Source organism: Chrysochloris asiatica, unplaced genomic scaffold, assembly GCF_000296735.1.
Source record: "Chrysochloris asiatica unplaced genomic scaffold, ChrAsi1.0 scaffold00029, whole genome shotgun sequence".
Taxonomy (NCBI): domain Eukaryota; kingdom Metazoa; phylum Chordata; class Mammalia; order Afrosoricida; family Chrysochloridae; genus Chrysochloris; species Chrysochloris asiatica.
This window is the reverse complement of record NW_006408547.1, coordinates 16,066,381-16,082,887: the sequence shown is the minus strand read 5'-3', so window position 1 is coordinate 16,082,887 and position 16,507 is coordinate 16,066,381. Positions and strand designations below refer to the sequence as shown.

At 38.9% G+C, this 16,507-nt stretch overlaps 1 protein-coding gene across 1 annotated transcript in view; it reads right to left on the bottom strand.

Moving 5' to 3' along the window:
- Positions 1–16,507, bottom strand: part of MYO16 (myosin XVI) — a 912,243-nt gene that overhangs the window by 147,215 nt on the left and 748,521 nt on the right. The window contains exon 27 of the mRNA XM_006851537.1: positions 13,178–13,280. Within this exon, the coding sequence (XP_006851600.1) occupies positions 13,178–13,280 (103 nt within the window). The remainder of the gene's footprint in view (positions 1–13,177; positions 13,281–16,507) is intronic.

The following is a 16,507-nucleotide window of genomic DNA, read 5'->3' as shown; positions in this document are numbered from 1 at the left end:
ATACATATATATATTTGTTGTTAAGTACTGTCAAGTTGGTTCTGACTCATGGCGACCCTGTATAGGGTTTCCAAGGAGTGGCTGATGAGCTTGAGCCACTGACCTTGTAGTTCAAACTGACCTTGCAGCCCAGCACCACACCAGGACTCCACAGATAGACAGACAGATAGACAGAGAGAGAGAGAGAGAGACACAGATAGATAGATGATAGATAGATAGATAGATAGATAGATAGATAGATAGATAGATAGATAGATAGATAGATAGATAGAGACAGACAGAGATAGATAGATAGATACATAGATAGAGATAGAGATAGATAGATAAATAGATGGCTGACTGGTTGGCTGGATACATAGATAGATGGTGGTGGTTGGTTATGTGACGTGGAGTCGGTTCCGACTCATAGCGACCCTGTACAGGGTTTTTGAGGCTGTAAATCTTTAAGGGAGCAGAAAGCCTCATCTTTCTCCCGCAAAAACAGCTGGTAGTTTCAAACTGCTGATCTTGCAGTTCGCAGCCTGATTCATAACCACTATGCTACCAGAGCTCCATAGATAGATAATGAGTAAGTACAAATGAGAAAAGATATTTGATTTTAATTTGTGTTTTGTCTTTTGTGAATGCCATTTATTATTTCATCTCCAAATTCCCTTCCGCTCACTCTCTATTTCACACACACACACACCAAGATAGTTAGGATAAAAGTTGTCATTTCTATCCTTGCTTGCTTCCTGTCTTTATAGTACTGAATAAGTCAGCGGAAGTATCCCTTGTCTGACTACTTACACAAAAAACGTTAGAAGTCACGCAAAGTAATTCTAAAATTACCATCACAGCTTCATCTTCCGTAATTTCCAGTAATAGCATGAACACTTCCTTCATAAGGTCCATGCAGGACACAATTCTCTGTCCTGGAGTCTCCCCATCCCCAAAGTTCTGTAAATCTGTTTGGAATGTCAGTTCAACTTATCTCTTTGAAAGCTCTCCTAAACGGGGGCAAGACCATTTCCAAGTCCCATCTCGTTCCTGCATTCGGTGGGGCTCTGCGTTCGCCCCTGGTGTCCTATGAATCGACTGGGTGACAGGTTTGTTTCTCCATTAGTCATTCCTCCAGATGGCTTTAAAATGAATATAGCATTCAAATAACTACACAGTGGAAATCATCCTATAACCAGCTGATTCATATAAAATGTGTGAAAATCAGATTATGCCACTTATTTTTCCACTTAGAATTAATTTCAAAGATTTTCATTTTACATAAATGACATAACATGTAAAACAAGTATGCTCAACATAGGCCTAAATGCCTGCCAGTCATTTTTCTTGGCTGGAGACAATCAAGGCAGAAAGTTTTTGATTAAATGTACACAATTTTGATTATTTTTAAAGTCACCTTACATACAACTGTATCAAAAATGTATACATTTAGGTAAATAAAATACCTGGGTAATTTAAGAAGAGTGAACAGAAGATTATTAATAATTAGTGGCTTAATTTAATTATCTTGTTTATAAATTATGTCTTTATCTGAAATATTTCAGGGTTTTTTTGTTTTTTTACACAAAGGAAATAATCCATGGACTCTGTTACATAAAGAAAAAATATATATGGTGATACAGAAAACAGCACTAGAAGATATAAGATTCTACTCAAATTATTTCAAGAACCTTCCATTCTTCTAAAATTGAGTTACTACAATTCTGCCTTGTAAATAAAAACCAAGCCCTAACTAGTTCATAAGCAAATCAAACCAACCAGCTATCGTTGAGTTGATTCCAACTCACAGCAAGCCTGTGGGAGGGTGGATGTGCTCTTTAGGATTTCTGAGACTGTAAATCTTTATGGTTAGAAACAACCTCATTCTGGTGGGTTTGAACTTTGGACCTTGTGCTTACTAGCCCAATGCTCAACCCACTGCACCATGAATACTTAATTTCATTACAAATAGTGATGGATAAGCAGGAGTCTCTGTCAGACATCACAGCATGTTTCTGGTGGTTGATTTTTCCAAAATAAAATTACATTACATAAAAGTAGCAATTTTGAGTATGTTAAGGCAATAATGTAGTCCTGGTGTAGGATAAGCACTAGATGACTAACCACAAAGTTGGTGATTCAAGCATACTAGATGCTCCTTGGAAACCCTATACATGGTCAGTATGAGTCAGAACTGACTTGTTAACTTAATAACAACAAGGAAATATTGGACTGCTTATTGAAAGGTTGACTGAGTCCACTCAGAGGAGCCTCAGAAGAAAGGCCTGGTGATCTACTTTCAAAAAAAAGCAGCTCAGTCACCTCACATGCATGTGAAAGCTGGACAGTGAATCAGGAAGACCGTAGAATTGATGCTTTTGAGTTATGGTGTTGGAGGAGAATATTGAAAGCGCCATGGGCTGCCAAAAGAACCAACAGATCCGTTTTGTAAGAAGTGCAGCCAGAGGGCTCCTTAGAGACTAGGATGGCCAAACTCCGTCTCTCATTCTTCGGACATATTGTCAGGAAGGACCAGTTGCTGGAGAAGGATAAGGAGATGGATGGGCCAAATGGCAGCACTGATGGACTCAAGCGTGGCAACAGTAGTGAGGTTGGCCCAGGATTGGGCAGTGTTTTGTTCTGCTGTGCATAAGGTTGTTATGGGTTGGTACTGACTTGATGGCACCTAACAACAACAAATGACCCTATGGAATGCTGCTGGTGTGGCACTGTGAGTTAATGCGCTGGACTGCAAGGTTGGTTTGAACTGCAATGTCAGTGGTTCAAGCTCGAACAGTGGCATTTAGGTCTACCTTCTAGACCGAGAACTGATGACAGAACTTTATAGACTCAAACTTTCTAAGAATCTTGATTTGAATCTTCTCCTGCTATATATATCTTCTCATCCTTTTCTTTTCCTTTCTTATCTCGTTTTTTGTTTTTCTGGTTTTTTTACCCCCAGTGACAAAGTTAGGAAATAGACTTAAAAGGTACTGAGCTATTTAAGGGTCACTGGTGTGGCTTTATAGGCTTAGCACTGGACTGAAAACCACAAGGTTGGCAGTTCAAATCCAACAGGTTTCCTTGAAACCCTATACAAGGTCACTATGAATCAAAACCAACATGATGGTACTTAACAACAACAACAGGTTCACAGTTTGGGTAAGAAAGATTCTGATCAGAACTGGCCAGCTCCAGAAAGTCATCTGCTTGTGAAATATAAACATAAAAAGGACACTAACTACAAGGCAAAATTTGCTAAGACGAATTAGGGAAAATACAAGTCCTGTGATCAAAAATAGTTTTATGATACATAATTCATCCCTTTCAAGTTCTGTAATCTGGAAAAAAAAAAAAAAACACCCAGAACTTTATACAGTTATATCGAAAGATATTTGTTGTTTTGTTGTTAGGTGCCATCGAGTTGGTGCGGACACATAGAGACCCTGTATACCACAGAATGAAAAAATGCCAGGTTCTGTGCCAACCTCACAGTTGTTGCTATGCTTGAACCCATTGCTGCTAGCACTGTGCCATTGGGGTCTTCCTCTTTTTTGCCTACCTCCACTTGACCAAAAATGATATCTTTCTCCAGGGACTGACTGGTCCCTCCTGACGATATGTCCAAAGAAGGAGAGACGAACTCTGGCCATCATGGCTTCCAAAGAGCATTCTGGCTATACTTCTTCTAACACAGATTGTTTTGTTCTTTTGGCAGACCATAGTACTTTTAATACTCTCCTCCAACACCATAACTCTAATGCATTAATACTTCTACAGTCTTCCTTACTCACTGTCCAACTTTCACATGCATATGAGGTTACTGAAAATACCATGGCTTGGGTCAGGCACACCTTAGTCCTCAAGCTGACATCTTTGTTCTTCAACAATTTAAAGAGGTCTTGGGCAGCAGATTTGACCAGTGCAATATGTTGTTCAATTTCTTGACTGCTGCTTGCATGAGTGTTGATGGTTGATCTGATCAAAATGAAATCTTTGACAACTTCAATCTTTTCTCCTTTTATATGGATGCTATTTATTGTTCCAGTAGTGAGGATTTTTGGTTTCTTTACATTGAGGTGCAACCCATACCAAAGGATGTGATCCTTGATCTTCACACCAGTAAGTATTTTAAGTCCTCTTCGCTTTCAGCAAGCAAGGTCATATCATCAGCATACTGGAAGTTGTAAACGAGTCTTCCTCCAATCCTGATGCCACATTTTTCTTTATATAATCCATCTTCTCAGATTATGTGTTCATCATATACACACAGATTATGTGATCAGCATACAGGGTGAAAGAATAAAACCCTGACATACACCTTTGCTAATTTTAAACCATTTGGTGTTTCTGTGTTCTACTTGAACAATTGTTTCTTGGTCTATGTACAGGTTCATCATGATCGTAATTAATTGTTCCAGAATACTCATTCTCCACAAGGTTGTCCATTTCTTGTCATGATGCACACAATCCAAAGTCTTTTCATAGTAAATAAAGCACAATCTTCAGTCAAGATCCATCTGATGGCAGCAATGATATCCCTCATTCCACGTCCTCTTCTGAGTCTGGCATGAACCTCTCTGTAAGTTCTCTGTCAGTGTGTGCTTGCAGCAGTTTTTGAATGATACTAAGCAAAATTTTGCTTGCATATAATATTAAAGATATTGTCTGATGATTTCCTATTTTGTTGAGTTAGTTCTCTTTGTAAATATGGATCTCTTTCAAGCATTCAGTCAGGTACCTCTCTTCCAAACTTCTTGGCATAGATGAGTGAGTGCCTCCAGTGCTGCATCAGTTTGTTGAAAGATTTCAATTTGTATTCTATGAATTCCCACCACGTAGTCCTTTGCCAATGCCTCCAATGCACCTTGGAATTCTTCCTTCAGTATCACTGAATCTTGAATATATGCTACCTCTTCAAATGGTTGAACATCGACCATTTCTTTTTGGTACAGTGACTCTGTATTCCTTCCATCTTCCTTTGATGATTTCTGCATCTTTCAATATTGTGCCCATAGAATCCTTCAATATTTCAACTTGAGGCTTGAATTTTTTCTTCAGTTCCTTCAGCTTAAGAAAGGCTGAATATGTTTTTCCCTTTTGGTTTTCTAGCTCCAGCTGTTTGCACATTTATTTATAATATTTGACTTTGTCTTCTCAAGTTACCTTTTGAAATTTTCTATTCAGCTCTTTTATGTCCTCATTTCTTCTATTTGCTTTAGAATCTCTATGCTTGAGAGCAAGTTTCAGTCTCTTCTGACACATATTTTGGTCTTTTCCTTATTTCTTGTCTTCTTGATGACCTTTTGCTTTCTTCCTGTATGATGTTCTGGATGTCATCCACAACTCTTCGGGTCTTAGGTCTGGTCTTTGGTCTTTAGCGTTTAATGCATCAAATCTATTCATCAAATGATCTCCAAATTCAGGTTGGATATGTTCAAGATCATATTTTGACTCTTGTGTACTTTTTAAATTTTACTTCAGCTTCAGCCTGAACTGGAATATGAGCAACTGATGCTCTGGTCCACAGTCTGTCCCTGGCCTTGTTTTGGCTGATGATATGAAGTTTTTTCCACCAACTCTTTCCACAGGGGTAGTCAATTTAATTTCTGTGTATTGCATCTGGTGAGATCTATGTGTATAGTTGTCTTTTAGGCTGTTTAAAATGTATTTGCAGTGAAGAAGTCATAGGTCTTGCAAAAATCTATCATGTGATCTCCAACATCATTACTATCACCAAGGCCATATTTTCCAACCACTAATCCTTTCTCTTTGTTTCCAAGCTTTGCATTCCAATATCCAGTAATTATCAGTACATCTTCATTGCATGTTTGATCAATTTCAGAGTGAAGAGGTTGGTAGAATTCTTCAGTTTTTTCATCACTGGTCTTTGTAGACATGTGGGTGTTAGCTTATTACAGACAGTGTTGTACTTTAGGAAAGATCTTGATATGTTCTTTTTGATGATGAATCCAATGCCATTCCTCTTCAATTTGTCCTTCTTGGCATAGGAAAGTCTGTGATTGTCAATTTCAACATGGCCAATACCCATGCATTTCAGCTCATCAATATCTAGGATATTAATATTTATGCATTCCATTTCATTTTGGACAGTTTCCAATTTCCTGAGATTCATAATACATACATTCCATGTACCAATTATTAAAGGCTATTTACAGCTCTTTCTCTTCATTTTGAGTTGTACCCCATCAGCAAAGGAAGATCCCAAAGACTTTACTCCATTCACGTCATCCTAGTCAATTCTATTTTGAGGGGGCAGATCTTCCTCAGTTGTCTTTTAGTGTCTTCCAACCCGAGGGGCTTATCTTCCAGCAGTACAACTGACAATATTCTGGTGCTCTTCATCATGTTTCAATATTCAAGAATATGTTGCTGACAGTGTTCCACTGCTATTCATAAATTTGCAGTGCCTAAATATTCAATAGTCCGTCGCTCCTTTTTCCAAGTCTGTCTTAGTCTGGAAGATCAGTTAAGACCTGTCTACCATGGGTGACACTGCTGGTATTTAAAATACCTGTGGCATAGCTTCCAGCATCACAGCAACAAGCAATACACCACAGTACAACAAGTGATGAGTCAAAAGACATAGAGTTTAATGCAATGGAAAGAATGTTGCATAGGAAGAACTAGATGCTAGTTCCTGCATAGTTGTCTACATACATAAGCTACATATTAACTGTGTCAAATATTTGGATCATTATACTCATAATGATCTCTCTGAGGCTCAATTTCTGAATATCTAAAATGAAGTTATTAATATTCACCTGGTCTACTTTCATTTTTCTGCACACAGTTGGTATTGGGCTGAAATGAAATAAAACAAGTACAAAACCCTGCATAGATGTAATGTACTTTATAGATTAGAGGAACAACTATTTATTAAATATTTTTAAAATTCGTACGTGTCATATATTGACACCAAGCCTTTCTCAACAATAAAGGGCATCTATGTGTTCGTGCTGAACAGGAAAGCAATGAAAAGAGATTCTGGCATTCACAATAGCATGTTGGATGACAACAAGGTTTCAGAGTATTAGAACCGTGGACTTAAGAGTCATTCCTGCTGATTCAAAGAGGTTCCTTGAAAAGGGTTTGATTAAAGTTAACGGGAGATGAAGTCTCACGTGATCTCCAACTGCCATTAGAATGACATGAAAGCATCATGTTTTCAGTGAAGGGAATTGGGTTTCTAGCTTTAAACAACAAAAGGTGTCTGGAGCGTTTCTATACTCCTGCATTGCTTTAAAAAGAAATGAAAAAGAATAGCTATTAATTTCATGCTAACCATTCAGGGCCAAAGAATGGAAACTGACTGCTTATTCAAAACACACATTATAACTCTTGACAATTTGGAAGTAGCGCTACATCCAATACATGCTTTACTGTGGCTTCAGTAAAACAGCTCCTTATTTAATCACCGCACTGATTAACAACCTGGTAAAGGATTAATAGCAGCTCTACATGGAACTATCAACACATTTCACATAAATGCTTTGCTTTTGAAATTGAAGAATCTCACTTTCCAGGACAAGAGTAAATGATATTTTTTTTCTGTTTTTTTTTTTTTTTTTAATTCTCTTGCTGTCTGACTAGCATAAAGTGAAATATGAATAAGCTTTTGTTTCTCTGAAGTCAATGATTTGTCTTGTGGGATTATAAAATGCATGAAAGGTTACATCTGGGAGATGCTGTAGACAAGCAGCCCTACATGCAAAGTGAAGGAATTTCTTTTTGTTTTTTGTCTCCTAGCTTTGCAATCTCCTTTTGGAAAGTTAAAATATGAGGATAAAACTGACTAGGGCAATGGAATAGGAAGATTTTTCTCATGTTTTATTTGGGCATTCTTTTTCAAAGTTCCAATGTATGTCTCAATTTAAAATCATACTTACCTGTCATTCCAGTCTCCTAATCACTGTGACACTGTTGGCTAATACGATGGACTGCAATGTTGGTTTGAACTACAAGGTTGGCGGATCACACTCTTTGGGAATGCTTTACAGGGTTGCTATGGGTTGGAACTGACTCGACGGTACTTAACAACAACAACCACCACAAGCACTGGACTGCAAGCTCCGTTTGAATCACAAGGTCGGGTGTTCAAACTTACCAGCTGTTGCTCATACATCGTAAACCGGTTGCTATGCGTTGGAATTGACTGGACGGTACTAATCAACAACTCCAAGCTGAAGAAGCCCCATTGGTACAATGGTTGTTAAGTGCCTGGTTTCCAACCAGCTGTTTGGGGATTTGAAACCAAACAATCAGCTGAGCTATGGCAGAAAAGACTTGGTGATATAATTCCATAAACAATGCACCTGAGGAAATGCTCTGGGCAGTTCAGCTTTGCTCTATAGAGACACTAATGGGTTGGGATTGACTCAACGGCACACAAAAGCAACAACCACAGGGAATGATGACTGGCAGAGGGTACCAATCTGTTTCTTAACCTCCTCTTACACTGGATCCTCAAGGAGCTCTAGTAGCGTAGTGGTTACAAATCGGGCTGCGAACCTCAGGGTCGGCAGTTCGAAACTACCAGCTGCTCTGCAGGAGAAAGATGAGGCTTTCTGCTCCCATAAAGATATACAGCCTCAGAAACCCTGTACAGGGTCGTTATGGGTCAGAATGACTCCAAGGCACATAACCAGGACACTGGATCCTCATGCTTCACAGCATGGTGTTAGAATGATTCACAGCTAGTGAGATATGGTTAGGATGGCAGTCAGTCACTTTCAAGTGGAGATTTACTCCAGATTTCCCTCATTTCCTTGTACAACTCAGGCTAACTCCTCAACATTAATTAAATAAACATACATTTGTATGATATATTGTTGTTGTTGTTGTTGTTGTTGTTAGGTGGTATCAACAGGGTCCCACACTGCAACGTCCTGTGTCAGCCTCACAAATGTTGTTATGTTTGAGCTCACTGTTGTGGCTACTCTGTCAGTCCACCTCACTGGGGTCTTCTTTATCTCTGACCCTCTACTATACTAAGCATGATGTCCTTTTCTGGGAACCAGTCCCTCCTGACATGTTCAAAGTATGAGAAACAAAGTCCCACCGTTCTCACGTCGAAGGAACATTTTGGCTGCACTCATTTCAAGATAGGTATGTTAACTTTTCTGACAGTCCATGGTAAAATCAATTTTCCTCACTAACACCATAATTCAAATGCACCAATTAGTCTATGGTCTTCCTTATTTATTGTATGACTTTCTCATGCATATGAGGTGACTGAAAAGAATATGACTCACATCAGGCACCCCTTAGTCCTCAAACTGATGTCTTTGTCCTTTAACACCTTAAAAAGGCCCTATTGCAGCAGATTTGCATAACGTGCAGTTTGCTTTCTTGACTGTTCCTTCCATGAGTGTTGATTGTGGACTCAAGCAAAATGAAGTCTTTGACAGCATCAACTTTTCCTCCATTTTTTATCATAATGCTATTTTTATTGGTCCAATTGTGAGGGTTTTGATTGATTTCCATTGATGTGCAATCCACAATGAAGGCTAAAGTCTTTGGTCTTCATCAGAATCAGATGAGCAGCCTGCCCTAACTAGACACACTGAAATATTTCAAAAGTCCATTTCACTTTCAACAAGCAATGTTGTGCCTATGTATGAATGTATTTCTAGGCACTCTTCAAAGAAGGAGGGCATTGGTCATTCACGGGAAGAATTTTCATACACAACCCCCACAGTGTGGGAGATCCCCCAGTTTGATTCTTGCCAAATTCACCTCAAGCACAGCTCCTATTCATTGGTCCATGGGGAATTACAGGTTGCTCTGAAGCTGAAGAGTTTCAGACTAAGACAAACGAGGCAGAAAGGTCTGAAGATCTACTTCCAAAAAATAAGCTAAAGCAACCCGATGAATCACAGCAGACTGACACATTGTATATGGGGTTGCTATGAGTGGGGGGTTAACAATGACACTTTAGAGGACAAAAAAGGAACAGAGATGAGCTTAGTGTCATATTATTCATGAACCATTATTACCCGATCACGTATTTAAAAGTTCCTGTAATGATTCAGTTTCAATAAGTCTTGTTACTTACAAATTGCTTAAATAATCCAATATGTGAATAACATATCTTATGTCACTGACCCTGACTTGGGGAGCTGACATCATTCTTTGTTAGTAATTCCTCCTTCCTCCTGCCTTTTTTTATCCAGCCTTTTGGCATTGATGTGCATCCATGACAACTACAGACTGTGTAAGATTCCTCCTTCAGACTGTTATTTAAAGTTCAACTTCCATTATTAGTTTAAAAAGAAAATGAATAAAGAGATTGGGTGGCACAATCCATTACTCATCAACACCAAGGATTCTAGACACTTTGTTCTTTGTCGTAGACGGATGAAGGTGCCTGTGTCAATCCTGTTTTCTCTGCCCATTTCACCTAAATCAGACCACTTCCTGACACGGCCAGCAATCTAGAGCTATCTGTTCATATAATTTGTAAAAGAAAATCCTCAATTGGGGCTTTATCCAGTATTATCCATTTTCACTTTAGAATCTCCTGCTACCTTTCTTTTTCCTTTTTCTTTTTAACGAGGTTTATGTCTGGTATCCACTAATTGTTATGTTTTGCCAAAGCTATTATCTACCATGCTATTTGCCACCTATACATTTTCAGTTATAGCCCTAAGTTTTATAGCTAGAAGCTTCCAAGTAATTCTTGGTGTCAGACTTCATTCTCTTTCCCATTTTAAATTATCTACCTTTATCTTTGCTATTTTCTTAAGTTTCATTTCTCTCCTCCCTACGCTAGATTAAGATGGCATTTGACTTTATTAAGACAGTAAATAAGACCCAGAACTGTCTCCTACTGATTCGAGTTAACATTTCCCATGTTATTTTGTCGCTAAAAGGCTAGCTATAACTCCAGAGGGACTCAGGCTCTGTCATATGAAAAGACCACAGAACATAATTAAATATTAGCAGTTATGAAGCTTTTGGTAACAAATGAGGTTCAAAGGATAGTGGCTTTCTCAATGCATGGCAGGTGAGAAGCAGGCAAAGGATACAGAAAAGAAAGGGGAACAAACCAAACTTTAACGCAACTTTTTAGCCCTCTTTTAGAGAGAGCAGTTCTGAGATAGAAGTAAAACTAAGTTCCTCATATTGTGGCTTCTCTGGCTTTTTTCCCTTTTATTGTACTTCAAACAGCGTTAGTGAGAATGTTTGAATCTGAGACAGACAAACTTAACTGAGTTCCACACAATGACGTCATTCGAGTTGGTATCACTGAGTGAGGGAGCTCACGGAGTCACACTGTACCCCCTTGGGCCTTGTTACGTACTAGACTATGTTGTTGTTAGGTGCCATCGAGTCGGTACCAACTGGTAGTGACCTTATGCACAACAGAATGAAACATTCTCCGTCCTGAGTCAACCTCACAATCATTGTTACACTCGAGCGTATTGCTTCTGCCTCTGTGCCAATCCATCTCTCTGGGGATCTTCTGTTTCGCTGACCCTCCTCTTTACCAAGCATGATGTCCTTCTCCAGGGACTGGTCCCTTCTAAAAATATGTCTGCAGTATGAGAGACAAAGTCTGGCCAACCTGGCTTCTAAGGAGCATTCTGGCTGTACTTTTTTCAACAGATTTGTTCTTTTGACAGCCCATGGTACTTTTAATATTCTCCTCCAACACCATAACTCAAATGCATCAATTATTCTAAGGTCTTCTTTATTTATTGTATGTACCAGAGCATAAAGAATCCTTAACAACCAACATCCAAACCCCCTGGTTTTCTATTGTCAATTTCAATTCACAGCTACCCAATAGGACAGAGTAGAAATACTCCTTCGGGTTTCCAATATTGTATGTCTTTATGGGAGAAGACAGCCTCATCTTTCCCTTGTGGAGCAGTTAGAGGATTTGCAATGAGCAGTCCAATCCTTAACCACTCCTTACAAAATTCTTTGTAATGTGTATTGTCAATTTAATCACAGAATGGTGTTGTTATGTGCCGTTGAGTCAGTTCCAACTCATAGTGATTCTGTATAGTGTTTCTGAGGAGCGGCTGGTGGGTTTGAACCATGACCTTGCACTTAGCAGTCCAATGCTTATCGTAGGGTGCTATGCCAGAATTCCACATTATAGAATAATATGGGATAAATCTAACTGTAAACTGATTAAATGTAATAATTTTTAGATTATATGAATACTAACATCAAAACAGCATTGTAAAATATTGTTCCATTGTTAGTTATAACATAATTATTGAGCAGAAGCCTTTACAATTTTTTTTCTCCTTTTCTTTTAATAACCACTTCTGTCTCCAAATTGTTATTGATGTAAGTTCACAAATACTAACTACCACAATATTGGAGGTTAAGATACCAGAAAATTGTACAAAATCAGTGACTATAAAACTATTGACAGCAACGGAAAAAACAGCACAGCGTGCCCGGAAGTACACACAAAGCCACGTGATTTAAAGTATCACTGTAATTGGGTAACGATGACAGCTCTGAGCAGAGCGTACTGCTATTGTTGTTGTTGTTGTTGTTGTTAAGTATCCTCAAGTAAGTCCCTATTATAATGACCCAGTAGAGAGTTTCCACAGAGCTGTTGTTGGGTTTGAACCACTGACCGTGTGGTTAGCAGTTCAGTGCTGATCCTAAAGTGCTACACCAGTACACAGGGCAATAATGACATGTCTGACTAGGGTATATTATTGTTGTTAAGTGCCGTCGAGTTCAGTTCTGAGTTTCTGAGGAGTGCCTGGTGAGTCTGAAGCACCCACCTTGCGCTCCAGTAACGATCCTACAGTGCCATCACTGGAATGTTCAAAAAGTAAATTAGCATAGTGTTCTAACTTTGCCTGTATATTGATGCATGTAAGCTGGGCTTATGAAAAATGCTTTTGTTGTTATAACTAACTACAGTGATATTTTTATTAAAAATAATACATTAATAGTGACACCGGCGGCTCCACAAACTTTTCATCACCTCTCCAAAAGAGACTCGAGGTTTCCTTCATGTATTTACTACATGTTGTTCAAACCAGTAAATCATAAAGACTGATGCATTTAATGTCTGGATTTGCCAAACACATCAAAAGAATCTGTTTTTGCCAGTAATACTCTGGTGGCTCCCCACAATGACTCAGCTCATTTACTTAAAATCCTCCGCTGATATTTTAGGAGGTAGTAAGTCACCAACCTGCCAGCCTTGTAATTTACACTGTTGGAGAATAAGCCGACATTTCTCCTCAGCAGACAGTTTCTTCTTCTCACCCAGGAATGTATCAGTCAGTGGCTTGAACCTGTGAGAAGCAGCAAGAACATGAAAGCAATGACTGAATTTGTCAAGCAAACGATTATATCCAACAGGGTGGTCTTTGTTACAGTGTGTCTCAAACTTTTTCCCATTCTAATTTTATTCCAAGTAGGGCTGCGAACCTTAAGGTCAGCAGTTCGAAACTATCAGCTGTTCCGTGGGAGAAAGATGAGGCTTTCTGCTCCCGTAAAGATTTACAGCCTTGGAAACCTTGTACAGGGTCGCTATGAGTCGGAACCGACTCCATGGCACATCACGATCACGAGATCCAGACACTTCATCCCTTGTGCATTTCAAGAGTGGTAGTGAATAATTCTTATCTTTTAAATAAAAAAAAACGTTTTTTTAAATAAGTCAAATATTTAATGTAAGTTCAACATTATTGTGGTGTGACAAAGCATTTATCAAAATAAAACTTGAAGAGAAAAATATCTGTATATCCATATTAATATTCATGTTGTTGTTAAGTACCATTAAGTTGGTTCTGACTAATAGTGGCCCTGTATAGGGTTTCTGAGGAGTGAGTGGTGGGTTTGAACCACTGACCTTGAAACTTAAACTGACCTTATAGTCCAGTTCATTATCCTGCAGCACCACACCAGGACAATATAATATTAATATTGCCATTTAAATATTTGTTATGCTCTGAAAATATACTTTTCTTAGGAAAGTTAAGCATTTTTTATTACAACTTAAGAGTAAATCTAGATGTAGTTAAAATCCATACTAAAGGAATATAGAAATTCCAGAGATTTCATTTACATGAGAAATCAATAGATGTGTTTACTTCCATACAGATTAAGTGTTAAGTATTTAAAATATTCCAGAAGGAAAATTTTATCTTGGAAAGTTCTTCTGAGTAACAGACTTTTATTCCCTAGCTGAAATTCATGTCACTATAACTATTTACCATGAATTAAAAGACATGATTTCCAAAATTATATCACTCAATTTACAAAGATCAGAATCTGTATGACATTGCCTTTGCCTTTACTCTATCTGGGCAGTAAGAACCAGCATGAATCCCATCTCTAGTCCTCACATTCCCACTTCTCCATCCTCATCATCAGCCACCTCCACAGCACTCTCTCTGGCCCTCGCCACCTAGAGCTAGAACAGAGCTCACAAGTAAAAATAACACCATCTTCAGAGTGCCCAGAAGATGCCAGCTTAAGTTTAGAGAATCTGTATAACACGGCATCCTTTCAGGAATCCAGATGCTAGCTTGGGAGTCCACATGATATTCTCATTTTCTAAGCTGGCTCCTACTAACCCTTTAGGTTCGATCATTCTGGGAAAAACTTACAGAATTCATGGAAATTCTACAAGAGCAAGTAAATATGTACTGCTACAAATGTACAGAAGCCTTTACTAAACACAAATATAAAAATGTGAAGCTATTGTTTCCTCATGGATCTTTATCTAGATCCATACACTTCTGAAAGTGGTATTTCCATCTCACGAACCCTCTCCCAAAAACTTCTGCACTCTTCAGTTTATATCACATCAAAATGGCAGTTTGGGCATCCTGAAGGCATTCACATTGGGGTCCTTTTTCATGTTCTTTGAGTTTGGGGGAAACAAAAAGAAGTCTAAAGGAGCAAGATCAGCGCTGTCGGTTGGATGTGTTAACATTTCACAGCAGAAACTCACATAGGACAGCCATTGTTACTGTTAAAGAATGAGCAGGTATGATGGGAAACAAATCCTTTACACGACTTTCCTGGCCTTTGTCTCATCAATGCAGTTTTCAGTTTTCCTTATGACCCCTTCAGAGTAAACCTCCGTGATTGTCTTTTCTATTAAAATCTATCAAGATGATCCCTTTGGGAATTAAAACAACTGTCTCCATAAACTTCTGAGCTGAACTCTGGGTTTGAGTTTGGCCCTGCAAATCCCCCTCAGAAGTCACTGTTTTGATGAAACCATTTTTGCTGTTATTGTTTTTAAGACACCCTAATGAGTCCTGGTGTGGCGCTGTGGGTTAATGCACCAGACTGCAAAGCCATTTGAACCGCAAGGTCGGCAGTTCAAGCTCACCAGCTGCTCCTCAGAACCCCTATACAGGGTCGCTATGGGTCGGAACCGACTCGACGGCACTTAACAATGAGATTAAGACAAGTGTATTATTGAGCGAACTTGTCTGTAGCCAACATTGAACCCCCAAACATGTTTAATCAGGTTTTGTTTGGAATACACTCATGCATATATTAACTGAAACCCTAGTAAAAATACTTTGACTTAAGCTCAGACCATACATATGACGACATATTTAATAGAATCAAAAAGGATCTAGATGAAGACATATACACACAGAATAAGGTCTAGAAAAGTCACCAAAGCAGAGCTTCCATATACCAAGAGCCCCACTAAGTCTCCTAAGACCATCTGCTCTTGTTAACTAGGAAGTTCTCTGAGCTGCTGTGTTTAGGAATTTTGTCGGTTAATCCTGTATCGGGCCTCTGAGGATACTTGATAAAGCCCTTACAGTTGAGTCTTTTCTTAATTGGCCAGCCTTCACTAGCCAGCAAAAATCAAGTGTGGTAGAAGTCCCATACTATGACTCCCTGATTTTTGCAAGGGTTATTACTCCAGACACAAGGAAAACTGGCACCTTATCACCTTATTTGGGCAAAACTAGGTCCTTTACTAAGGTGCTCTGGTAGAGTAGTGGTTATGAGATGGGCTGCTAACCTCAAGGTCAGCAGTTCAAAACTGCCAGCTGTTCCATAGGAAAAAGATGAAGCTATCTGCTCCCATAAAGATTTATGGCCTCAGAAACCCTATACAGGATCGCTATGAATCAGAACCGACTCCACAGTATACTACCATCACCACGACCACCACCACCAGGTCCTTTATTCCATAGTCTTTAATCTGACATCTAAGAAAACACTGAAGAAGGAAATGTACCATATTCCCTGGTGCTCTATTTTTATCACTTTCAAGTCAGGCTGCGCTGTAAGCTAATGTGAATTCAATGCCAAATCTTAAGGGGGAGCACATACTGTTTATCACATATGTTTCCTGTAGCATACCTTAGCATTTCATTTAGAGTTTACTGCAGAAAATCTGGCATCTTCCAAAATCAGTTCTTTCAGTTTCTTTAGGGCAATTACGGAAGGACTGCATCGCTACACAGTCTGATTTAACATACCCGCTCTGAGTGAGTAGTCAGAGCATTCTACATGTGTCGGTGACAGCCACATCACA